General features: G+C 41.9%; 1 protein-coding gene across 6 annotated transcripts in view; it reads right to left on the bottom strand.

The window, feature by feature from the left end:
- Window positions 1–27,236, bottom strand: part of PALM2AKAP2 (PALM2 and AKAP2 fusion) — a 267,192-nt gene that overhangs the window by 5,597 nt on the left and 234,359 nt on the right. For 5 of the 6 annotated variants that reach the window (XM_071424436.1, XM_071424433.1, XM_071424437.1 and 2 more), the window contains 3 exons: window positions 14,131–16,522; window positions 7,260–7,438; window positions 4,043–4,081 (listed from right to left, as the gene is read on the bottom strand). In XM_071424436.1, the coding sequence (XP_071280537.1) occupies window positions 4,043–4,081; window positions 7,260–7,438; window positions 14,131–16,522 (2,610 nt within the window). The remainder of the gene's footprint in view (window positions 1–4,042; window positions 4,082–7,259; window positions 7,439–14,130; window positions 16,523–27,236) is intronic. The other variant, XM_071424435.1, reaches the window with a different exon arrangement.

Below are 27,236 nucleotides of genomic sequence, written 5' to 3'. Positions count from 1 at the left end.
CTGAAAATAAAATGGATTTTGCATAGTTTAGAACAGCCTGAAATCAGCAGCTTCTTTGCTGTACATCACAGTATTTGGATGGTCTCTGGTGATGGATTGCAACAGTCAGGACACCTGAACTTTGAAGATTCTCACTTTGGACCAGTCAGCTTCTATTTGTCTTCAAAGATGGCAATGGGGTTTCTTCCATTTATCCCTGGTCTGCACAGCTACCCCACAGTTTGTAAGCTTCTACAGATGCTGCTGGGTCTCCAAGCAAAACTGTATCCAGATTCATATCTGAGGTACCATGAGGGCATAGCGTGTGGATTTGCCCCTTACAGGAAATCAAGTCTAGCTCAGTATTAACACTAAATGGTACAGCATATAAACTAAAGATCCTTTTGAATAGTTATTCCAGAACTATTCTTCTATCTATTGAAAAGTGTGTTTGACCTAAAACAACCCTTGTTTTTACAAGGCTGTGACAGTTTTAGACCCTCTAGAGGAAACAGTGGCATAATTATAGCATGCAACTGGAATGACTGAGTGGGGAATTGGGACTCCTCAATGGAGCAGTGAAATCATGACCCAGGAAACTGCTTGCCTAAAAACAGCCAACTATCTCAATTTTGAAATAAATTTGGCCGGTATCAGGGCTGACTCTAGACCCACAATGAGTGCAGCACCACCAGGCTCTCCACAGCAAGTCAAAAATGCTATGTCAATGCTTCACAAGCACCCTCCTTGATAATGCCCTGCATCAGCTGAGTGGGGGCAGGCAGGGCAGATTGGTGCTCAGGGTGTCTGTCCTAAGGCAGCTAAGGGCCACAGCTTCAGGAAGATCATGAAGCAGGTGCTTCACTTAAGCTTGGGCTCCTTCAGCCTGTGAACTATGTCCTATTGAAAAGGCCAAACCAGGGAAAAAAGCAATGTTACATAAAATGTCTTATTTGGCAGAGGTGATTTGAATACCAGCTGTAGTAGAAGAGGAAGAACTTGGAGGGCAGAAGTAGGTGTGAGGGAAAGACAAAAGATATGCAGGGCTGTAAGAACTGCTCTTCACCTCTCTGCAGAAAATGTCTTTATGGATCTTGTGGTTGCAGCTCAAGGTCTCATTAGGAACTGCAGAAGGTTCTTTCCTTGAAGATTTAATTTATTTTTTTAGGATTTTGGGGAAAAAAATTGTAACAGCTGCCACTTTAAGGTGGCATATGAATAATTTTTCTATCCATCCTAGAGATGGAGACTTTCCATCATCATTCTGAATTTCCCATCATCAGATTTTACAAACCCAGCACACAGCTTACAGCTTTAATAAGTGCTCTCTTACTGACAACAAGAGTAAGCAATATATATATATATTCTTTAGCCCAAATAATATTTATCACAGCCACTGAAATAGTGGTGTTATTTTTGAGTAATCATAAAACTGACTGCTATACAGTACACGACAATTTTTGTTGAACAGTAGTAGCAGAACTGATGTGGAAGTGAAACAGTTTTTCTGAGGTTTAATATTTAACTGATTCTTTCCATCTGAATCTGGAAGAACTAAAAGAAGAAGAGAAAGCAGAAAATGCAAAGGTCTGCATGTCTAAAATCTGTAAGTACTAGGTGATAAAGTTGCTGCAGAAAACACATTCATGGAGCACAGTGTGCATAAAGAGATGGAAGTGCAAATGCAGGCAAGAGGCTGCCTGCTCCTGCAGATGTGAGTGTTCCTGCTCAGGAATGATAAACTAAATGCTTTAAATGCTGGAACTACCGAGAGAACATCTATTTCTTCTTCAGGTATTTTCTTTACTGTACCCACTTAATGCTGTTTACTGAATACCCAGACTGCTAGTAAACACAGTAAGGAGCTGGGTATCTGAGACTTAAAATTTGTTTACTTGAAACAAGACAGTGGCAGTATTAAATTGCTGCTTCTAAGTATTAAAACATGAACTGTGTGCCCCATGCCATCAAATCTAGTATCATCAAATCTAGTTCATCTTCTGTTTAGTAACACAAAAATTTTCAGCAGTAGCCTTTAATGTTACATAAATCACCTTACTGCAGTTATCTGCTACAGCATGATTGGTATTACGGAAACTCAAGCTAGTGTCCTGTACATTTGAATGTATGTATAGGTGTAAGGCCAAAACCAGAGGGTTCTGAAGATAAAAGTATCCTATACAAGGGCATGCACTTAGGTCTCTTTAAACAGCAATGGGGTGTGCTGCTATTACAGGCGGCAGGAATCTGGGGGAGATGCAACACATCACCCTAATGAAGCCGGATGTAGCTGCTGTGGTAGCTGAACTTCAGCACTTACTGTGCCCTGCTGGGGGGCTGTGTTCTGCTTTCCAGAGTGCAGCTGTCAGGATGACTGTGTGGATGCCCCTGCTCCCAAGCCAGGGCAAGCACAGCTGGCACAGCTACAATGATTAAAACTGGGCCACCTGCCTGCACCAAAGTGCATTTTGGTAGGCTCTGGTGAACAGGAGACACAGGTCAGCTGTGGGGTTAGTAGAGAGTAGGGGCATATGTGCCTTGAATCTTGCTGTTGCTTCTGAAACAACCTGCCTAGTTTCAGCTGAAGATTTCCAGTGAGAATCATTGCATGGTTTCTTCAGTTTGAGGATGGATGCTGGGGAATAGCCAGAGAACATACTTTCACCTTTCATACTTTCACATGAGGAATTACTGTGTCCTACAGTATTTTTTATTTCTAGCCCCTTTCCCATTCATACACACTCTTCTTCAGCTCCTTACTCTTTGTATCATTATCGTAACACAAGGTGGGCACAAAACTCTTCCCAGCAGAAGACCATGGCCTGGGCCTGTGAAAACTACACCTGAACTGCCTCTCACACAACATTGAACACTCTGATCACTATCTGCTGTTCACAAATCTTGACTTAGATTATTGCATATATTATGGAGGAGAAAAGGCACAACCTCTGTTTAAACCAGGACTCTGAAAGCACACTGCTCTGATACTGATTTAACTACACAAAGATCAATCACTGGCTTGTATCAGTGTGATAAAACTTACTATAAATTATTTAATGAATAGGAAATGGCTTGTCTTTGCTTTACTCTCCAGGTCAGAAAATGCTCATGTACTTGTCTTGAGGTAGCTGATGTGGTCAAATATATTATGAAATAGAAAAAGAAATGGAAGATTCAGGTTTATAAAAAAGTGCTGGACAAAATGTTGGACAAATGAGTATCTGTCATTACCACAATCTGCAGAGAGAATTACAGGCATTTGAAATACACATATTACCGAGCACCTCATTAACAAACATGGCAGAAACAAACATTGTAGTTAGTATCAACTACCTGCTCTTTAAATTACTTACTTTGGCAAAGTCCAACTTTGGGGGGTATAAGGACTGTGCCAATTACTACTTTGCTTAAATATTGAATGTCACTGTAAATACCCTTTATGTGGCAGATTTGGGTTTATTCCACCCCGAGACAAACACTGATGCTAAGTTGTGGAACTGTGATCAGTCATCACATCACAACAGACAAGGACAAGGAAAGGTTCACAGTATGAAACAGACTGAGGCCATGCACTCGGATCTGACTCTTCCACAGATCAAAGGATGGTGTGCAAGTTTTTTTTATAAAACACTAGAGATTTTGATAGTATTAAATATATTGTAATCAAAGATAAAGGAAAACCACGGAAGTTTCATGCAGCATCTGAAGACACTTGGATCCCAGATTAGCTTTGCCAGCTAAATAAATAGTAAGGGGGATTAAGGGGAAGTTCTTGTTTCTCACCTCCGGAATGCTGCACTCCCAGGCAACAGCTCCCATCCCTTTAATTACAACCCCTCCCATGCCATAAATTGTAACTAGAATCCAAGGGTTAGAAAACCAGCCACAAAAATATTTGCTGATGAGAGTATACGGGAATATCACACACACACACACACACACACACACACATTTTTTATATGAAATGTCACTGGCACACACTATGAAAATGACAACTGCAGCAACGTGCACTTGGAATCACCATGCAAGAAGAAGCAAAAATAAACAAGCACTTGAAAAGTACCTCAGAAGTAACCTTGCTAGACAGTAATTTACAGGTGTACTGGTAGAAAGGGAAAAGACCAACATTAGTACATTGAACAAGCATGTTATAACTAGGAAACAAGAACAAATTACAAAAATTCTAAGAACTGGCACATTCCACAGTATAAAACTTCAAGCAACTTAGTGTCATAAAAAATAAAAAGTAAAGATTAGCCAGTTGGTGTTATTTTAATGTTGTTGCTTGGCCAGTCTCAGTCTTGTTTACCATCAGTGCTTGACCCCTTTCCTTGCTGCTGCTTTTTCTCTTTCACTTATCTCCTGAAACCTGAACTGCAACACATCCTCTGGAAGAAACTGCCCCCCTTCCTGAGCAGCACAGCTCTTCCAAGATGTGCTTGATTTGTCCTCTCTGAAAGGCATAACCCACAAGCCTTGACCACAGAGGCCACGTTGTAGCCACTAAAACCACCGAAGCCAGACATGAAACAGAAGGTGGTGGTGCCTGAAGGAGAGACTACAGAGGGTAAATGCCCTACAGAAACCACCCTCCTGTCTTTTGTTGTGTCTTACACAGGATGAAAGTGGATGTCTGTACATCAGTACTGCTGGTGTGCTCAGCATGAAAGGGAGTTCCCATGGACATGAAACCTTTCCACAAATCTGTCCATTCAGGAGACCATGGCTGCTGTGCCAGGCACCCTGACTGCTTCCAGTACTTGAGGAAGTGTCTGGTTCTCCTCACTCACATAGAGAGACGCTGAGCCACATTCAGCTCTCAGGACATAATGCTCCAAGAAGCAGCTGCCTGTCTGGTTGTCAGTTATGCTGCTTCTCCTGCTGTATTTAATGTATTTTTAAAAACAGTGCAGTGATTGGCTGTTTTGTTTCTTTAGTTACACAAACACCGTTTCCTGAGAACACTGCTCAAATGCTCTCTGCTGACAAATTAAAGCTATTTGGTTTTTAAATAAATAGTTGCTTAGCCTGGACTACAAAATATTCACTCAAACTGACAGTGGTACAAGTGCAGCATTTCTTATTAAAATTATGCCATTGACAGGCAAAGGCAATGGCAGAGTTGTTTACCAAAGGAGAGTGGAAAAAGCCAGGGAAAAGAAACAAAACACTCTCACTCATGTCAGGAAGTTCTCTCTGGGCTCTGCAGGACACAGACATCTAATTGGATTTGGGTGGGCAGCAAAAAAATCTTGTTTGGCTTTATGCAGTGGGCTTACAGAAGAGGAGAATTGACGACGAACCTCAGCTCTGTGGGACACTGGTGTGCACTGGGACTTTTCAAATTCACTGAAGCCTTGAAAATTCATGCCAGAAAAGGATCTATCCCACAGGTTGTTTCAGTGGCACCAATGCCCTGGCAGTGCATCTTTGGGTTGTCAGTGGCTGGGCAGCTTTAGCAGCAGTGGAGAGCTGAGATGGCACCCAGAGCACACCTCTGTGGTCAGATACTGCCCAGACCACTGCCCAGCATTCTGGACAGGACATCAATTCAAACTGTAGCAGAGACCAGGCAACTGTGGCCAGTCCACCTTCCAGGGAGCATGTGTGCAGCTCTGCAAGCACTTGAGGAACTGTGCTCAGGTAAATAAATGAGCAGGACCTAAGATTCCAGCCACAAACTACCACTTCACAGGCTGGGCAGGTGACCTTCACTCTTCACAGGGGCAGAGGAAGAGCACAGGGTGAGTACAAGCTGAATGCCACCCCATCAGCAGAGCAGCTGCTCTGAAGTTCGCAACCACCAGGCCAATGATCTTGATGTGGGACTCCAGTGCTGGTTTGCACAGTGGGTGTTTTATACCCAACTCTTTTTAATGTTGCTCTCAGCCTCTGCAAAGGTCATGAGTGTTGCCCTGCAAGCCTCTGAGCACCTTCAGGGACAGATGCTCTGGGGAGATGCCAGGAAACAGCACCCACCAGAGCAGGTGGGACCACCCCGTTTTCACTGGGTGCTTTGGGGAGGGAGAGAAACCAGAGAGTGGCTCCTTCCTAAGATGTGGCCCCAAGATGCCACTGCCAGAACGAGACATGCTCCTGTGCACAAACTGGTTTTCTATTTGCTGTAGAAGTCTGATGGGCAATGGAACCTTGCTCATCAGCAGCCTCAGTAGAATAAGGGACCAGAAATTCAGGTGTGCACTGGAAACAAATCTATCTGCATTTTTAGTTAGCCAACAAAAGTACAACAGGACCCCTCCATATTGCATTCCTTCTGATTTTTACTGCCTTTTGTTACTGTGCAATATCCACAAGCAACTAAAAGCTGCCACACTAGTGCAGTACTTGTGTTACAAAACTTCGCTTACATCTATACCCCTAATAAGAGCCTGCCTTTAGTGAACATTACTAGAAAGCAGTTTGTTGGAGCATCCTTGGCAGTAGGGTCATTGTTCAGCCATCTTTGGGAAATGTCTGGAGGACTTTGGCTGCTTCAGCAAACACTGACTCTGACACTGAACTTGTATCTTACTACCTTCTGCACTCACTGCACAGGAATAATGACTCTGAATAAGAAACAGCTCATGCTCTCTTAGGAAAAAGAAATTTTCCTGAATTTTGATACTTGCAGTTAAAAAATCTGTAGCTCTTATTACTAGTGTCTCTAATAAAGACTACCTTAATTCAGAAACACCTTAATTCAGATGAACTCTACTACTGCTTGTGTGGAAGGAAGACAACAAATCCAGCAACAACATACCAGCTGTTAAAGGATCCAAGTTAACTCCCAGTCTAGTTCCACAACTGCTGGTTTCTGGGGAAATTATCAACTTACAGTGAAGACTGAGCACACTTGGATTGGATTTTGGGGATTGGGGGGGGGGGGCAGTCTACAAACACAGATGTGAATACATGCTTGATCCAGAAATTTCAATGCACCACTGAAATAAACCATTGGAGGGTCCTGGTGATGTGTGAATTAACAGAATCTGCCAATTACAGGGCAGCTACACACTGCTCTTATTATTAGTTAACATAATTAGCGAAAATTAAACATAATATGAGCTGCCTTTAATATTTGTAGTGACACACTCTTCCTTTTCACTGGCCTGTATCCTTCTGTTTTGAACACCTGCCCCTTGCAATGTGTTAAAATCCTTACCCACTTGCAAGGTGATCTGATCAGATTCTGGTGAAATGACCTTTCTCAGTGTCTGTTGGTTCTTGCAAGTCATGGTCTCTATCACAGAGCATAAAGGAAGAAGGAGAATGGCGCTTACCGCACTGTCGTCCATCCTTTCTCGTCTCTTGGTTTTGTGTGTTTCATAATCCTCCATCAGGGTCTGCATCAGGTTCTTGGGTCGCTGGGCTCCTGCAGACTCCTCGGGTGGAGGGTCCAACTGTGAGGCAGGGCCTTCTGTGATGGAGGATGGAGGAGGCTTGATCTTCTCTATCTTCCCTGCAATGACATGAAAAAGAAGGACCCCTTCTAAGCTGAGGACTCACAAATTGTTTACCAAAGATGACAGCTGGAGAAGCATTTCCAGCAGATTTTGAATGAGGAAACAGTTTGGAATGAAGTCTATGAAACAATCTGGTAAATCAGGATGGTCATAGACTTTAAAAAAAATTCTCCCTCTTCCTGTAACCCACTACAAAATCTTTTTACAAAACCACTGTTTACAAAAGTACCTGTTTGAAATACCTGTTTCCTCCTACAGGATACATTTCTGTGATTTGGAAATGTTTGTAAGATTCTGGAAAACCACAAGACGATTTTTTTCTTGCTCAGCCAGTACAACACAGGGACCATGCACAAGACATCCAAAGAAGGCATCTTGTTAAACACAGCTGCCTTCTCTTTTTCCAGTGCTTTTTATATGCTTTGTAAGCAAGAAGGGCTTTGGGTTGATCCTCAGTGCTGCTCTTCCTTGCAGCATTTTCCTGCAGGTTGCAAAGAGTGCTTCTGTGGCAGAGGAGGATCAGGTCTCTGTCCTATAAACTCTTAGTTCAGATAGGGCCTTTGAGTTCCCTCCTGGTTGAAGGAAAGCCACAGAGAACTCATTTTGCTCTCTGGCTGAATCCATTGCATCCCATGGAAGGTTACTGTTTTGAGCACAGTGACCCCAAAGGCAGGTAAAAGGCACTCCAGGACAAGCCTGTAAGCTGCAGGAGGACTCACAGGTGGACAACCCATACTTCTTTGGGAAGGACAGCCTGCCTTTCTCATCATCAGGCGCTGACTTGGGGTGAACCACCCATCATCCTGCTGGGAAGAATGAGGACGACAGTGGCAGGTCATGGGAATGATATGTGGGGGTTCTCAGCTGTGACGGGAGAAAGAAATGCTGAACCAAAATCACGTTTCCTTTTCCATCGGACCATCATCAACTCTTTCAAATAAGACACTTCAATGAATGTAAAAAAAAATACCATGAAAAGAGAAAAATACCCACTGCAAACCCCTTAAAAATAAGTGAAATAATCAGAAGGATCATGCTGATTTTTAGGAAACTTGTTGATAAAACATATGAAAACCCTAGCTGGTCCTTCAAAAAGCGTCATGACAGTTGCAGCCACTAGAGGGCAGCCTTGAAATCTCCTGTAAAAATCAACACGATTTATTCTTGAAAGTAGAAGTGAGCCAACACTCCAGAGGTATTTTTACAAGAACTTCCCCTGCCAGGGTTTTCCATTTCTGATCAGTGTTAAAAAACCCAGCATGATTAGTTTCTCATTAATTTAAGCTTAATTTTAGCTTAATTTAAGCTTAATTAATTGGGCAGTGATGAGGATAGGAATCCATCCTTTTTATAACACCCTACCAGAGACCGAAGGGGGAGCTTCTATGAGCACAGGCTCTTCTCTGGGTTGCATCAAAACTTGCTCCACAGATAAAGAGGAGTTGTGCTGCCAAAGCAGAGACCAACAATAGGTCCTGAGCTGCCCAGCTGCACCCATGTGTGAAGCTTAGACTGATCAGCAGCAGAGACTTGAAACTACTGACACCCTGCCAGTTAGGCCCACTGGGTAAAAAAGTGTGGTGAAAATGAAAGGCCTGATTAAGGGTCAGATATCTTGGTGATTAAGGACTTCATCCTTCCACTAGTAATTGCCTTGGATGGATGTACATAATGGGGGAAGAATGAGGCTTCTCAGATGTCTGCCAAACTTGTACCTTCTCCAGGGATACATACACACACCACAAGATGCTCAAATCTACAAACAAGCCTAATGGCTGAAAAGAGATCCTTTCATTCCCTTTCACCTGGAATACAATGCAAATTGTAGGTTTTGGGGATTTCCATTTAAGAAAGGGGAAATCTTCATGGAGGGCTGTTTGCCCTGGACACAAGGCCCATCAATTTCGATTATCACAGATGAGAAAAACATTAATGTTGGAAAAGACCTTCAAGAAATCATTGACTCCAAGCTTTGTATTGCACGTACATATATATATATATATATATACACAATATATGTACACATATTATACATATCTGTATTTATATGAAGGCTACAGCATCCCAAATCTATAAACACACATTTACTTAGAGATGCTGTTGAAATTTTTTTAAGACATTTGCGTAGCAGAGAAAACTTTTCAAAGTAAGACATTTCAGCAGGAAACCAGTCTGTGCTGGACTCAGGGGATTGCCTAAGTATATAACAAAAAAAAAAAAAAAAAAAAGATTCCTCTAGTAACACACAGCCTCATTACCACTCCTGGTGAAATGTGGGCTTCTCTGCTCTTCTTGGGCACCAGGTGAACAATGCAAATATGCAAAACCACAAACAAGGAAACAGTAAATAAAGTGTGTCTCAAAGATTCTCTCACTTCATAGACATCCTCCACTAGGGAGGGAGTAAGAAAGCAAAGGACAAATGAACTGGGTTAGTATGTTGTTAAGGCACTCCTGGAAGTATTCTGGGGATGACTGATGAGTACTCCAGAGAAATCCCTGGAGAAAATGATTAACTTTCTTATTTTCATACCAGTGCCTATAAAAGGGTAAGGAAACAGCATCTTCCATGAACATTTCTACTTTAGGCTTTCTCATAATTCTGATTTTAAGAGGGAGTTCATACATATGTATTATATCTGATCCTTATTCTGCACATGCATACAAGGCATTAAAAATTTTGCAACGACCACAGAATATCTTGCCCTAAGTTTCTGCTCCTCTTCCCACTACACAAAAAGTATCTTCAGGCTTTGGCTGAACCTGAGAAGCTTCCTAAACATAGGTCTTTATTAGAGAAAAATTGAACTGGAAAATGGTTTTGAAGCTGAAGTGGTTTCTCTGACAGAGGCTTAAGCTCCACAGCTGCCACTCAGGGTAAGAAAGTAGAGAGAAGAAAGAAAAGGACAGCACATACATATCCCTCACAGTTACTGACAATTTAGAGGTATCTGACTGCTTGTGTGTCTGAGCTGCAACTTCCCCACTAAGCTTACAACACCCACTGAAGTTCTCTCATTTAGTTCATCAGCTGACGGCAACAGAAGATGAGCATGGGGGGCAGTTCTCCTTGATGCCTGTGCAAGTGTTTGAGTGCCTGCACACAAGCACAATGTGCCTTATGCCTCACCTGGCAATACTTTAGTGACAAGCACCAAAAAGGCAGATGTGGCAGCTTCCCAAAGTACCTCTCAGGCATGGTTTCTCTGCTAGTTACTCCCCATCTCTCAGCCTGAGACAGCAGATATTGACAAAGGGTTTGGCTCCAGATGAAAAGCCTTCACTGAACCAAAACCTCCCCTGTAATGATTCTCACACCTCCTTTTGAGGAACAGGACTACTCAGAGCCAGGCACTACAGGAACTTAGATATAAGTCCTACATAGTCAAAGTTACTTCTAATAAAAGGAATAACAAAAACCATGGGAATTACATAACCATGCTTATGCTGGATTCATCTCATGTCACACGCTCATCATCCTGCTCAAATAAACTATCAGACAGCCCCTCTTCTCTGCCCAGGAGAGATGCTGTATCACCTGCACGTTGTTGGAGGAAACCACTGTCTTGCTGTGCAGCTGCTCACACCATGCCAAGTGCAGCAGGAGCTCCAGCAAAACAATGCAGGAGACATTCAGTTTTAAATAGTGCTCCAGAAATATTTTGGGATCCAGGGTGACTACCCATACAGCAATACTCTGGCACTTTGGTCTTTCTTGAGTCTCCTCATGCAGGAAACCCAACTTTTCTGGGAAAAATTCACATAGGCTCTTCATCTTCACCTTTCCAGGAGTGCCCTGGAGAAGAGTGTACACATTCCACTGAAATTACTCTGCGTCTCAATTCAGTGGTCTGAGATGGGTTAAAAGGTTGTTTCAAAGCATCAACAAACAATTTTAAAGGATAATTGTTAGCAGTACAGAAGTTTATTACTAAAAGACCTTTTGGATTGTGCTGAGTGATTGGCAGACAAACTGAGTGTTACCATCAGTTCTATGAAGTTGCATGTCAGGGTGAGTAAAGCCAGACTGTTTGCTATCTAAAGTAATTAGTGGTTATTGCACAATTGCACCTACATGAACTGTGTTAATCTGCCACACTTCAGTTAAATTACACTGCAGTTCACTGCAGTCCCTTTTCATGGCTTGTCTTTCTGTTACCTATGTCAGTATCCACCCAATTCAAAGCAGAGAAGGGGAGCAGCAGTAATAAGTAGTCAGGGAACACCAAGAGTCCTAAAAAAGCTACTCTGCCCAGACCACCACCAAAATACAGCCTGATTTTTAGGCCATTGCTAATTAAGTTTATTATTATGCCTTCTCAAAACAATAAGTATGCACTTCCACACTTAAGGATTAGAAACAGATTTTTCAAATTTATACTTGACCCCTTAATCCCTTCCTGCTGAGGTATCCTGATGTTAGTGCCAGTTCTTTCCTTGGAAAAGGCAATTTGCTGACAGATATACCTCTGTTTCTTTTTTATTATTATCATCAGTAGTAGAATTGCTATTATTTTTCTTTGTGAAACTAGATATACATACTACAGTACCAGACCTATTCTACAGCATATTTCTTACTGGCCCCAGCAGAAGCAGGTTTTCTTTTCTGATGCGTGTGTCACCTCTGCTCTGTCTATCCTAACAGCCTGATGTTTGTAACTCTGCTAAATTATATTTTGACTTTTTTCACAAATATTGAAAAGATCCTGTAACTTTAAAAGGGAAGTTGCTGCAATCTCGCAAGAGATTACATGGTATTCCTCCACCCTATTTCTAAGGATGCCTGCTGGTGTTAACAGCAATACAGCTGGCTAAAGGGACAGCAAGGAGGAGATGAACTTTATGAGAGGTGAGGTTTATACACCTTCCAATGCTAAGGGTCCTGCAGCTGAGAGCTATGCTGAGCACATCTGCTGTTCAGCAAGCACTAAAAGTAGAAGAACTAAGAAGAACTTTGCCAATGTTCTTTGTGGGTTTTTTGATAAATGATAGTCTTAAACACTGACACATATTCATCTTTTCCTAGAAATTATTTCTTTGCCTTGTCATCGGCTGCAAATTGCAGTAGCTTGAGTCATCGGCTAAGAGATCCCAATTTTCTTTCTTGAACATATGGCAGTTGGACATTTAAAGGAAACTGTCTGGAATGATTCATTATAAACAGAAGTTTATAATTTTCTCTAGAATGTAATTTACGACAAACATTTTTACAGACAAAAAGTAAATGCCTTGTTGTGTAGAGAAAGCAGAAGTACGTTGTTTTCCCAGAAGCTCTGTTAAAACAAGCATTAGTGTCAGCAGCCCATCCAACATCACTTCTGAGTAAAATACAATCATTATCTACCCCATTTTGAGCACTTTCAGTACAGATGACGCTGTTTTTGAACACAGTCATGAGCACACCTTATGAAACAAGTCCTCCTAACTGAAGTCTGTAGTGCCCTGTATCTCATGTCTTGTCAGATATTTCTCAGAACACCTCAGATTAGAGAGGATCCTTATGGAAAATGCTATACTAGGAGTTATACCAATAGCACTTCAAAAAAAAGACTGGTATTTGCTACATTTTTTCAAAAAATACATGTTAAGATCATTCTCTTTGCAGAAGAAACTAAATTAAGTATTCTCTATTTATGTGCTCCATAAAACTCCAAGTTCACAATCATACTGAATAATGGGCTAAATCTACTTCTGATTCAAACTTACCATGACTTTCAAAAGAAAATTACTACCACTGACTGGTATTTACACCAGTGAAATAAAGACAGCACTTAAGTACTTTTGGTAGAATCAATACTTTTTCACAATGACCACTGTTAATAAACCCTACAGGCACTTGCAAAGCATATGCAGGTATATGCTTAATAAAAATCACTACACAGAAATAGTGTGTTTCTGGGGTTTTTTTTTAAATGTATTTTTTTCTGTATTATATTTAGAAGGCATCAGTGTTTGACATTATTTCTTGAGAAGGGGAATGGAGAGACAGATATGCTGTAATTGCTGTGAATGTCAGAAAAAGAATGCAGAAACTGACTGGTCAAGAGGACTTCCACTGAATCTATTGAACTATTTGTTTGTGTTGCTTGTTTAATTCAGTAGTGAATAACACCAGCTAAAATACACAGCAACTCATAACTCTGGATATAATTTTACAAGACAAAGCTCATTAAGACCAAGATCTCAAAACAGAAAGCAAAACACAGAGAAAAATATATCTAATTCATACCCCAAAATCTGCACATCTCCACTTATTCTGCACTTCCCTAATGGCGTGCAAGAGAACAGGAAACCTATTAAGGATAGTCTTGGATGTTTGTCTTTCAAACAGCCACACAGCTGTAAAAACTGCTGCTGTGCTTCCTTGAAATGATCCTAAATTTCAGTGGGTGGTCTGAGCAGCACAGTGATGGACATGTCATGCTACCATGTGGCAATGGGTGAATACAGAATGGGGTTTAGTAAGGATGATCAGCATCTCTGCACTGTATTTGTGAAAACCCAGAACCTTCTGCAGGTGTGCTCACAGCCAGAAAATTAAGCTGTCCCATGCAGTTTCCAGGCAGGTGAAGTCATCTGCCCTCCCATCCCTGCAAAACAGTATTTTCATTAAAAAATTACATAAAACTAAACCATACCTGACCCTTCAGTCACGTTTCACTTCTGCTCTGACACTTTGAGCTCTTACCTGGTGCAGTTTTGTAAGACACGGTTCTGGTGGGCATGGGTGGTGCACTCTTTGTAACAGGGCTTGGTGCCATTTGCAAACCCTGCCGCTGCCTCTTCAGCTCCTCTTCTCGTTCCTGGGCAGCTCTGATCTCTTCTTCAATCATGGACAAAGTCCGCTGTTTCCTTGACCGCAACTTGAAAGGGCCCACAGTCACTTCAGGCTCCTGTGTGGCCAGGATGGAGGCAGTGCTCCGAAGCTCTGCTGCCTCTGAATACTTGCTGAAATAGCTGACTTCATGCCTGTTTTCTTCCACAAGAAATGGCTGGCTGGCTGAGTACATGGGCGACTGCTGCAAACTCTTCCCTTCCCTGAGTCCTGAGTCTTCCTCTTTTGAAGTCTTTGGTATGGTGTCCCTTTTCTCTTGAACTGGTGAAGACACCTGGGGTGGCTCAAACATTGGGTTTTGATGCTCCTTGGAGGCTGGACCTGGCCCAGTGCCGGCTGGCTGCTCTTTGGCTGAGGCCTCTTTCTCTGCTGGGATTCCTTCTTCCTTCGGGTTTCCTTTCTCCACCTGCTCAGCTATGGCTTGTTGGATGGCGTTTTGAACTAGCAGGCCAGCCTGGTAGTCCAGCTGGTCGTCCATCAGCATGGAATCTGCCAAGGCAGAGGAGGGTGAATCACAGCCTGGGTCACTGAAAGACTTGGAGATGCCTTCAGCCCTGCACTCTGCTGGAGTTTCAGCCTGTGGGGTCTGCGGCAGAGAGAAATCCGCTAGAGAGCTTTCCTGCAGGGCGCTCATGGTCTCATTGGAGGCACCGCTGTCACTTACGTTATCCATGCTGAAGTCATTGGAAAGGGTCTCCAAGACCGTGGTATCCTGAGACCTGACAGACAAGTCATCCAAACCGGAGTCAAGCTCCTCTGGCGGCGAAGAGGCGCTTCCTGACTTTGGGAAGTGATCTAGAATTCCCTGTCCATCGTCCTTGACCATTGTGAAGACTGCCCTTGCACTCATGAATTCTCCATCCTCTGCCCACAGTTTTGAGGCTGGTCCAGCTCTGGGGCTATCACTGCAAGGTAAGTCTCGTGCTGTGTCAGCTGTGGTATTCTGAGTGCTTTTGTCATCTTCTGAGCTACAGGAGACCTTCTGTGCTTTGACGACCGTGGCGTTGTTACCCTCAAGCTGTCCAGTTTGCCCACACACTGAAACGGGTCTTGTCACGGACGACATCGGCCTGTCCACATATGGAGAATTGAGGCTTTTGTAGAAGGGTTTGACAGAGAACATTTTGGGTGTTACTGACCGCCTTGGTGGGGCCTGACCCTGAGATGGACCTGAATTCTCCATCAGCTGGAACTGCTTCCTGGCAGCTGAGAAGTCAATTTGCTCTGTGACAATATCTTCTTTCTTGATATTGACAGGCTCTGGGGATACAAAGGAGCAGCTGACCTGTTTGGGGGATGTTGGTGCTGCACCTTGCTGCTGCTGCCTCTCCTTACGTTCCTTGTACTTCTTGTGAGACTCCAGATGCTCTTCATCCAGCTGATCCTCCAGGGGCTTCTCCTGAGGAGGGTTCCACCATTTGGCAGCAATGTTGGGGTTCTTCTTGACAGCCTGGCTTTTAATGAGTTCCCTTCTTTCTTTTTCAAGTTCCATCATTTCCTCTGATGGTCTCACTTTGCGGACTCTGTATTTTTCTTTCTCTTCCTCATCTTCAAAGAGCTTTGAGGGCTTTTTATCTTCATGGAAGGCTCGCAGTTCAAACTTTGCTTCTTTCTTAAGGGTTGTAAGAGTTGTCTCTCCATCCTTAGAGGATCTTCTAGAACTGTTTGAAGAAGTGGGACTTCCTGGCACCTTCAGACTCTCCTTAGTGTCTTCTTTCAGACCACCCACAGAATGGCCATTGGATTTCAGATTCTCATCTGTTATATTAGCTTCACGTGTCTCAACCTCCAAGGATACCTGCTTGTCTGCTACATTTTCTTCCCTTTCACTAGATACTGACTCTTTATTGACATTAGCAGATGCTCCTGAACCATCCATAACGGAGACTGCACTTGGTTCAGGGGAGGATGTCCCATTAAATGTACTGTCTGCAGCAGAATCGCAACAATTTGCCTCCAGCACTTCATCTAGGTATCTGATCTCTTTAGCAACTTCACTGTCCAGAGATTCATGTCTGTCCCTAAGTCCATTTCGGCTGGAAGCAGGCGAAAAGAAGTGGGTTGGATTGTCTGTGGGATGTGGTGAAGCCACTGTGGTGATGCTTTTATGTTCAGAAACTGGAACTTCAATTTCCATTTTCTCTTCCTTTGTAGCAAGCACAGTAGATGGCTCCAAGAAATTGGCACAGTTTTGGTCTCTGTTTTTTCTTAACCTGATGTCATCCTCAGGGATTCTGGAAGATTTCTAAAATAAAAGAGAGAAAAATTATGAAGTCTTAAAAAATGAACACCTAATTTTTTGCAGAGCAAACACCATCTGGAAAACAAATCCTAGCACTTCTTAAAGTTGAGATTAAAGCATTCCCTCAGAGCATGGGAAAGCAAGGCAAGCCATTAACACAAAAAGTAGGGAGTTACCTACCATAAGCTGGAAAAGGTACTAAAACAACAACAAACTTTCATTTAAGAATCTCCCACTTGCTTACCATCCTCACTTTGTCTTTATTTCATGCCTGTGTCTTGGTCTGTGACCAGGAATAAACTTTGAATTTCTAAGTTAACAGTAACTTGGCAGTTTAGATTCCTCAATGATTTGCACATGCAGTACACAACGCCTATCATCTTGGTACTCCAAAAATGCTTTCCACGCCTAAGTGAAATCTCATAATGCTTCTACTGATGAAAAGTATTACTGCCTGTGCTTTGCAGAAACAGATACTCATATGCTGAAAGAGTTGGTCACTCATACCAAGTTAGGAAAAATGATGTGGCAATGGTAGGGAATGTTCAATTCTCAATGCTCAATCCTGGTCATAAAACATGGAGCAGAATTACATGGTGCTGGAAAGACATGGGGTCTTCCTCCATCCCACATGGAAACCTACACACAATTGCACTTGGGAGACAGGAAGCATCTGTAACTCCCATAGCATGAAAAACACCACAAAGAGCATGACAGGGACCATAGTCATGGTATCCTCCCTTCCACTTTGATCTGTAGTGCAGATCTACTGGATTCATGTTTCTCCCTGATGTGTTGCCTCTGGTCACAAGCTTATTGACATAAATACTATTTATGCTCATATATAGGCAAATTTTACTGGTCAAGCAGCCTAGTGAACTTATTGAGAGTAAAGTCTGAAGGAACTTCTGATTAAGTTGGTAACACGTCAATTAACTTCTCAATAATTCTATACTGCTAAAAGGCAAAACCAATCCACAACACCAAAACTAAAGAGGACATTTTAAACACGGTTCTTCAAAAAGCACTTGCTAACTTCCTAAATAATGAAAACCAAAAGTGATACATTATTCCCTTTGACTCACATTTTAAAAGATAAAGGCAGTATCTGGAGCTCTCTGCCTGCTTTGCACATGTGTTTCTATGTGTGAGGCGTTGACTTTGAAAGCAAATGGCATTGATCAAACCCTGTGAACTCAGTGGCCACCAACAAGAGCACCATTGTCAGGTACTCACCCCTGCCTTGCTGTCCCTTATCCAGCATGGTATTAACACACACCACAGCAGAAGATGATGAACAAGGAGCACAATGGCACTTACCAGTGACCTGAACAATCATATTGTCACTGGATTTATACTGGCAGCCAAATGCATTTGACACACCTTAATGAATTACAGCCAGTCACCCAGAAGAGCTCTTTCTAAAAACACTCTGAAAAGCTTTCTGTCTAATTACATAGTTGTACACAGTTGAAGACAATGCAGGCTTCAGCCATCAGATACTTTCTTCCTAACTGTGCTTAAACACCGGAGGAAAAAAATCTTTAAAAACAAACAACCTGCTTTTGTCTACATATTTTACTTGACAAACTTCAAACTGGTTTTACTTGCTTCACTTCTTCACTTTCTGTTGAACTTAGAAATATTCCAGCTGAAGTTCATAGCAGTTCTTTTCTTAAAGGATATTGCATTTTTTATCATTTAAATATTGAAATGTGGTCAGTTTCTTCTTTAGTCCTGTTAATGATACATTCAAGAAATCAGATGCTCTGCAAACAAATATAAAGCATAAAAAGTGCTTACTCTGTACAGTGGGCACAGATGGAATGAAAGAATCATAGATAACAGCTTCTTTTAAAATGAAAGGGTATTGCTCTTGATTTGCTCGCAGAGCTCCATGTACACAACAGGTACTCAGGTGACAGGATTTAAGACTGCAATACCTTTTTGATATTTGCGGTTACATCTTCCCAGCTCGACTTGCTGGTGCAAAAATGAGTATGGTGGCCCCTAGAGCAGTCTGTGCAAAGTCCAGGACTGATAGCTGTCCCCTTTCACACAAACCATGGGTATGAAATTATGCTCCCACTAATATTTACTTATAATCTGATAGATCAAAGCCACTAGTGACATCGGTAGCTAACTATGTCCTCTTTAGCTTCAAAACCATATCCTAAATGGACAGAAAATCAGTTAATGAAGATGTGTTCTCCTGCCACCAAAACACATCTCCTTGCAGAGCTGAAGGAGCTCTTGCTCCTGTGCTTCTTGTACCTGCACACCATGGAGCTGGAAATATACCTGATTGTCCCAGAGACTGCATTCACTGAAGCAGGTCTGTTTCCACCTCTGCGCTGTGTGAACCACTCCAGTTCACATCATATTTGGATATTCAAGTTCGGTAAGAGAACCACAGGTAGTTTTTTGCCTAAACCTCTTAGCAAGTAAGAGCCCACCCTCTCACCACAGCTGCAATCCATAACTCACAATTAAGGCACATGCATGTAACAGCCTAATCAGGGTGTGCACTTGTGACAGCATGTAATTCTGGAAGTGCATGTTGTCTATGCAATTAGTGTGGGACAGGTAATTATGTAGCAAAATAGACAATTATGCAGTAAAACCTACGAGAAAACACTGCTTCTTATTGGAGGAGCCTTTCTGGTGAGGACTCCAAGCATGGCAGAGGAGCCAGTGAGGATTGCTAGGAGACGAAAAAAAATACATTCAAAGGAACCACCCATTTATTTTCCTCAAAACATTCTGCCAGAACCTGGGGACAACTTTGTGAGGTTGTGGCAATAAAAATTATGCTCCAGACACTCCTGCAGGGAGCAGAAATCAATCTACTGATGTATTTCTTGAAGAGAACTGAGAGAGCTAAGGACAGAAGCAGATGGCAAAACAAAGCTTTTCAAGACAGTCCAGGCCACAGAACCTGCCCAGGTCAACTGAATGGGTGCAGGAAATGGCACATGTTGGGGACGAGCCACCATGGGTGGGAGGAGGGGGGCAGTGGGGTACACACAGACCCCCATGCCTCAGCTGCTTGGTGGAAGGAGGAGAGCTTTCCAGGGGGCTGCTTTTGCTCCTCTCTGATAAGCCTGCATCAGCAGCTTTGTATTTGCCACCTACAGGGAGAAGCTTTTAAAAGCCTGCACCATTACAAAGACCTGTGAATAGGAAAAGGGCTGCATTCAAACCTAATGGTAGTCAGTCACAAGGCATTCACAGTGATGCCCTTAAACTACTCATCTAGACCCAGATTTTCCAGAAGTTGCTGTTACATTTACACTGTCTCTGAATGTGTGTTCATTTTTGTCTAAGTCAAGATGCAACAGGGCAATTAGTGTCACTTCTACAATGCTGCTGCACTTTAGTAAACTATAGTTATTAGCAGCTTAGAAAATTATTAGCATATTTTCTCTTTGGCTGAATTCTTCATCTACAAAAGTGCAAGTGTTTGGGCAATCAGCTCTTTTAGAAGGAATAAAATGTGGGTGTGCTACTAGCAGGACCCAACAAACGTGCTGCCAGTGCCTTCCTTTGTTTGATGCAACAAAAAATGCCTACAGAAACAAGTGGGAGGAAATCCTTCTGAGTCAGATCAACATTCTTCTGAAGCATCAGTAGCAGTGGTGGGAAGGGAGAGGAAAGGATCAAACAACTAAGAAGTTTCATGGTTTAAGAAAATCTGGAAGTTTCCTCATTGTGGGCTTTTACAATCACTCCAGCCAAGTTTCAAGACAGCTTTTGATGCTTTTGGTCTCCTGGCTTTGTTAGGACTATCAACCTTCCATTTCTTTGGCTTTCATATTCTTTTGGAGATGTCCTGTACTTCATTTGCTCCTCCTCCCCCTGCTTCAGCATTAAACCAGTGTTTTGTTCAACCCTTTCCACTCTTCTCTTCAATCTGACCATCAGGCCCACCATACATCAAGCAGTTTTAGTAGCAAAACCTCATTTGCGATGGTTTACTGGCTAATCCATACCATCCTTGCTGATGTCAGTCATCTTCTCCCCCTTCACCTACTGTCTTGGCCAGCCTCTCTGATTGTCTTATTTGCAATTAAGAAGGAAGCAAATGATGGATTTGTTAGGAGATTGACTCTGGCAAACCTTCAAGGGAGCAGCTGCTTTCATTCACCTCACCCTTTTGAAGAACACAGTCACCACCTGCATACCAGATGGAGCCAATCCCAAACACTGCAAAGACACAGAAGTCAGCTGAACCTCTGTGGTTCCAGACAGACACCCTGTCCAGAGACAAAACTCCTAGCCAGCAGAGGTGTTGCCCCATGCTTGCTAGCGACAGTCTTTGCAGAACTCATTTTCTTTAGGACCCCAAGTGTTGCAGTTCATAATGAACCAGAAAAGCAACAAAAGTTGTAAAAGGTAATAGCATCTATCCCTCACAGCCCATATCCCCTACCACACAACAGGTGCTCAGACAGGTGCCACCATCCTACCCCATCCCAGGTGGGAATGGCAGCCCAAACCACTGTGGCAGCTCCTGTCTCACAATGGCTCCTGCACTCCCTCCCTCTCTCTCTCAGCAGGGAGCTGCCACCCCATCTAAGTCCAAATATGTGGTGAACCCCCCTTGGCACAGGAGGGAGAAGAATGTGACAGAGGGAGCCTTTGCACAAAGCAGTCTAAAGAAATGGGCCAAACATCTGTGTTTTAGAAACTACCTATTTGGGTGAGCTAAGAGAAAGCAGTAGCAGGAAAAAAAGTTCAAAAAGATCCTAGTAATGGATGGGAGAAGGGGTGAAGATGATGATGAGGAACTCAAGGAAAGAAAGTGTTTCTACTCACATTACTTACAGAAACTATACATTTTGATTTAAAAGAAACAAATCAAAGCACAAAAAAAATCCCAAATCCAAACCCTAAGTGTTGTCTTCTTGCTTCCATGCAAAAAGGCCTTCCTTTTTCATACACTCTTTTATACTGACATCTAAAGATTCTTAAACTACTAAGGGAAATGTTGCACAAAAAATTTAGAAGTTTTCTCTTAATAAAATAAAATTCAAGTTTCAGGAAAAAACCCAACCCAACAAAACCCCTCAAATCCTGTGGCCAGATTTTGAATTTAAGACATGTCAGGCACACACTGACACTACCTCGAATAGTTCCATTCACAACCCTACTTGCACCCAAAAAGCAAAACCTGGCCTGTTCCTCACAGTGCATTATACAGTGTCTTCAATACAAAAACTGAAACAATATCTGCTTTCTAAAATGTTTTAATGTTGAGTGTCACAGTGACATTCTCTTCAAGCAGCTCTCCACGCTCTTCTGTGACTTTTCTGAGGCAGCCAGACAGGACAATATTTTCTTTGTGAAATGCTGGTTTGTCTCCTAAACACTTCAGAAATCACAAGAGTACATTCAAATGCAACAAAAATCAATGCAACTTTGTATTATCTCCTCCTAAGAACCAGTGTAAGGAGCTCTTTTGGACTACAGACAGTGATAAGTGATGTGGGGATAGAGTGCCAAACAAAGTGCTTATTTGGAGAGCTTGCTGTGTGACTTTTTTTACGTGGTTTTCCTATTTCCTTTCTTCATGGTTTAGCAAAGAAGTTGTGATTGCATTCATTCAGAAAACACGTGAAAGGTTTTGCAATATTCTTTTGGAAATATCCATCTGAGCCACAGGCTTCAGCTTCCCCATGTGATACACTGTAAAGCTCTTTTATCAAATCAAACTCCAATCTTCTTTTGCTGCTGTAATAAATTAAAGAGGGATAAAAGTGGCCCAAGAATTATCACAACTTTAATGATAAACATATATTGTACGACAGGATATTTAATGATGAGGACACAGTCACTTGATACTGTATTTTTCCATATGTGCCTCTGTAGCTACAGTATTTTTTTGTGCCCTCAATTGCAAATAGGTGAATTTTTTTCCTGGGTAAGTTAGGATCCAAATTTGTAATAAACCTTACTATCTCCTGCTAATGCCAGGGTACATAAATTGAAGAGGTACTCTACTGGTAGGAAACCAGGTGATCTTGCATGCCAGTTATTTTCTCTTGCTTCCTAAAAACACAGATCTGGTCTCTCCATGAAAAATTTTCAACCCTAATAACTAGATTTCAGCCAGTGCTACAGCAGTAAGAAAATCAAGTATCTTCCTTCTTTAATACTTGTGCAGCTGTTGTAAAAAAGCAACAATAAAATGCTGAGTTCTTTTTACAAAATATTTTAATTCAGCAAAGAACTGAAACTACACAAAGTACCTATATGGATAAAGTGATTTATACAGAAATTAATATTTAGAAACAAAAGGCTGCTAACTGCTGAGTGAAAAGAAATATCACCTCTGATTAAGAAAAAACAATGCAGAGTTTATTAGAGCATGATGGTTACACCGCTGGTAGTATGGAAAGCAACATATATTCAAGTGGTGTAGACGCAGATACTACTCTGTGTGGAGCTGGTTAGCTTTGCTATGAAAGCTCTGTTCAATTTTACATAATCAAGATGGAAATCTGAAATTACAGGAATCTGTGATTATACTCTCATAAAGAAAGTGCAGCACTGTTTGGTACTGCCACACTCCACATTCACACCACATTTTCAATCAGTTGCACATGGGTAGAGCCAGGAGCTTGAAGTACCCAAGAGATCAGTAAATTGGCAATGATTTCAGGTACCAGAACCTGCAATCAAAAGGCCATTCTCCTGTTCTCTGCACTGTTGGCTTCTTGTAATGTAGGTCAGCCTGAAAGTGCAGCTGAATTAGAGCAGTAAATGCATGCAAAATAATGCATCTCATGCAGAAAAATGTGGTTTTATCATTACTCTCATCAGTTCAAATCACACTTCTGATGCTCCTTTCACCTGCAAAATTATTTTCACCTCAAATTAAAATACACCAGTAGGTATTATTATTTCTCATGCTGCTTCATTCAGTTCCCTAGGACAGAAAGGACAGCACGCTCTCTGTGCAGGCATGGGAAACAAACCAATGCCACTGAGGGACAGCACTGGACTAAAGGTCAATACAAACCACGTTAATGTGTTAATCAAGCGCACCACCACAGATGGTTAGTACTTTTTAACTTTGTTACACATTTTTCCTAAGGCTTATTTTTCCGTGGCTTGCGTCCAAAATCTGCTTTTGCTGAAACAAGATTGAATTCCAACAGCTGGGATACTTGATTTAAAGAGGTTGTAGTGCTAAGTCACTTAAATTGGTAAATATGGTCTTGTGAAGCAGCCTCCAATGCTGCCTAAGAAAGCACAATGGTCTGCTGGAGAAATAAAGAGCATCCCATCCAACTAACACATAAGGAACATGACACAGTTAGAAAACTGCCCACACTTGGCGGGCAATTCAATGAATGATAAAATCCTTAAGAAACAGAAGGAGAATTTCTTTACAGCTGAAGGTCACAGAATGAGGGCCTGTACCATTGCACTTACAGACACCGCTTGGCTAGGCTCCCCACTCAGCTGGTGCTGGTGGAGCTGAGCTAAGGGCTTGGCTGTTTAGTAGCACTCTCACACTCAGCCTCTGGTTTGATGTTAAATTAAAGAGGAGAAATCCCAGGTGAATAAGGAAAGAGAAATGTTCAGCTTAACAGAGAGCCTAATACTGATACTGAGTTGAGCAGAACATGACTTCTGAATGTATGGATGAAAAATCAGTTTCACAAAATGCTGCAGTTGAAATCTGCCCTGCACATGTCGGGGATGGAACAATTGCTCTGATAAAGCATGATCTAATCCCAGCGGGGAGGGGAAAGGACGCTAAACTAAGCCTTGCTCTTAATACTCTCTAACCCATCTAGATAATGTCAGCACAAGGAAAGAGTGACCTTTACGGTTGCTTGCACGAAAAAGGATAGAGACAAGGGGAAAATTCCTTAGTCTTTTCACCGGGGGGCACAGGGCTCCTGTTCCATCTAAAGAATGAATCTACAACTCTCCTATGTAAATGAGAGAGCTCGAAAAAAATACTGACATGTTAATAATTTTGGTGAATAAGAAAGGGACCTCCTGAGGAAGGAATTTGGGTTAGGCAGGGGCAGGAGGAAGGCAGTAAATGGAGACAAAAGGCCATGCAGTTCACTTGCTCTCTGAACAGGTATTAGGATTGCTAGGAAAACCTTCTTTAATATATATTAGGAACAGAGATAAACATGCCTTAAACAAACAAATAGGCTTTCTGAGGTGTATCAGTGTTAAAGTCTTCTGAGGATACAGTCTTTCAGTAGCTGGTACAATTCGGTAAATATTTCATAAATGGCAGCCTAACCTTTAATTTCTGAAAAAAGATACATGATCTCTATGCTGGAGTTCTTTGACCACTTACTTTCAAGGGCAATAGAGTAGGAATTGAATGCTTTAACTGAAACAACCACCTACAAACCTTTGCAAATAAAGACTAAGATTTTTCACTTTCAATTCTGTTTCACAAATGTTAATGGTTGGAGGTCATGCTGCTTTTAACTATTTTCTAAAGCCTAATTAATACTTGCTGTACTTCTGAAAGGCATGGCTGTTCAATACCTATTGGAGTTTGACAAGACTGCTGCCACACAGGCTATGCTGGACTAATGGAACAAATTATGCTCAGAAATATAAGGCCAAACATCTGTTTCTCTGACAGCTGAAGAAAGTTAAGAATTATCGTTGATGTTTTGTCTTTATCAGTAGGACTTGTTAGAGCTGCTCTCATCCATTAGATTAAGACTCATCACAGCAAAATCTCCTTAAATGAAGGTATGCCTACGTAACTGTGCTTGGTGCAGTGTGTCTCACCCAGCGGCAGCCTGCTCTGCCAGGAGCACAAAGAACAGTGAATGTTTATTCACTGCAAGCAGTGAGTCTTGGGAAGGTTACAGTCTGAGGTCTCAACCAGCCAGCAGGCTTAAGCACTCTGCAGACTGCTTTCTTCCCAATTTTTCAAGGAAATGGAATTGTTTTAAAGCTAGGAACCTCTAAAACGCTCTATTGTGAGAGAGCATGTAGCTGCTTGAAAAGGTCCCTATGTAGAATTAGCTCTACCCAAAATGTATTTTAGGCTGCTACCTCCAGACCCAGGCAAAAGCCTGTAACAGGAACATTATAAAAAGAAAACTGAAATGATATGAATGAAGAGGATATCTAGGCTAGTACTAGCTCAAAAATCACATTATGTAAGTGAAGAGGGGGGGAAACATGATGGTGGTCCAAGGATATAACTGAAGTCTGTGCCATTAGCTGTGTTACACACACAAGTGGGAAGAGAAGCCATTTCCAACAAGAGCAGCACATCACCTCCCCTGCCTGAGTCGCACTCCCCACTGTGTCACCATGCCCACTGTCCATCAGGGAACTAGCACACAAAAATGCCTTCACTCTCAGTCCCTTTTACTAGAAACAGATCATGGAGAAAACAGCAATTGGAGATTTTATACAAGAGCCAAAACCTTGTAACTCTAGTGGAGTGCAGTTTGCAGAGCTCTCCCTCTAAGGGCATGCATGTAATTTAATTTTCTGCACAGGGCATGTAGAAAAATCCCCCTTCAAAGATACATATCAACAAATGAAACTTGCTATCATTAAATGATGAATCCAATATAGCCAGGATGTTTGACTTTAACCTATCATTTCAGTGGACTTTGACACACCATTTCAACAAATATCCAGCAAACAAGTAATATTTAACAGTAAGTCAGACTACAGAGTCCACAAAACAGTTTTGCTAGTGAGAGGCCAAATGTGTACAGTCTGTAAAGAAGGAGGATGTTGCTAAATTCTCCACATGCCACTGCTGTTCCTAGGCTATAAATAGGACATACCATGTGAGTTTGGGGTTTTGAACAGTTAGCAACTTCATCTATGCTTTGCACAAAATTATGCACTTCAGTCATCTCACTATTCTCCTGCAGGAGAATATTTCATTGAAAGTGAGACTTGCACAGGCTGTTTTTTTTTAATTCCTTGTTTGGGGAAAGTAGTTGAGAAATCCCTGAGACATCTCCTTTCAAGCACCTACCACTTCCTGTCCCTCTGCCCCTGCTTCCCTCCCCTCTTCCAAGCAAAAACTCATTACTCCTTCTTTTCCTGCTGAAAAGGACTGGATTAAAATGACCTACAGCACATTTGGATTATATTAGGATATTATTTGATTAAGGTGTTCATTACTTTCTCTTTGGGCACGTGGAGGAAAATGTTATTAACTGAACTGGTTATTCCAGCTCAAACTGCTCTGCTTTAAAATTCCTTCAGATTGCCAAGTTCCTCAGATGTGGGTTCTTTTCTACCTAATTACAGAAAATTAAAATAAACAGTGGTTAATTCATTTAATGTTAGCAAAATCTCTAAATACAACTAAACTGTCATATTAATAGTTGCTGTATTTCTCAGACAATTTGCTATTTGATAGGAAATGCTTGCTTGGAGCTATTTTAAATGCTTGCTTGGAGCTTTTATAAGTCATAAAAAGGCTCGACATTAAACAGCAAGGAGCACCTCACATTTCTGTAGAAACACAAGTTTGACACATTCCAGATCAAATTGCTTTAGAGAGGGGGGAAGACCAGACATTCTCAAAAGAGTATTTGTTTACTAGCATATCACACAAGCAATAGCTTGGTTTTCAGTATTTTAACTGACTGCATGAGACTTCAGCTATGGAGTCTGTCTACCTAAAAGCCAAAGCACAGGCTATTAGGACACAGCAAGTCATCTTGGCTTTCAGATGCTTTCCCCT

The sequence above is a fragment of the Agelaius tricolor genome, unplaced genomic scaffold (assembly GCF_023055355.1).
Source record: "Agelaius tricolor isolate 1412-34295 unplaced genomic scaffold, bAgeTri1.0.p SCAF_4, whole genome shotgun sequence".
In the NCBI taxonomy this organism is placed as follows: domain Eukaryota; kingdom Metazoa; phylum Chordata; class Aves; order Passeriformes; family Icteridae; genus Agelaius; species Agelaius tricolor.
The sequence above is the reverse complement of the archived record's forward strand: the minus strand, read 5'-3'. Positions and strand labels throughout refer to the sequence as shown.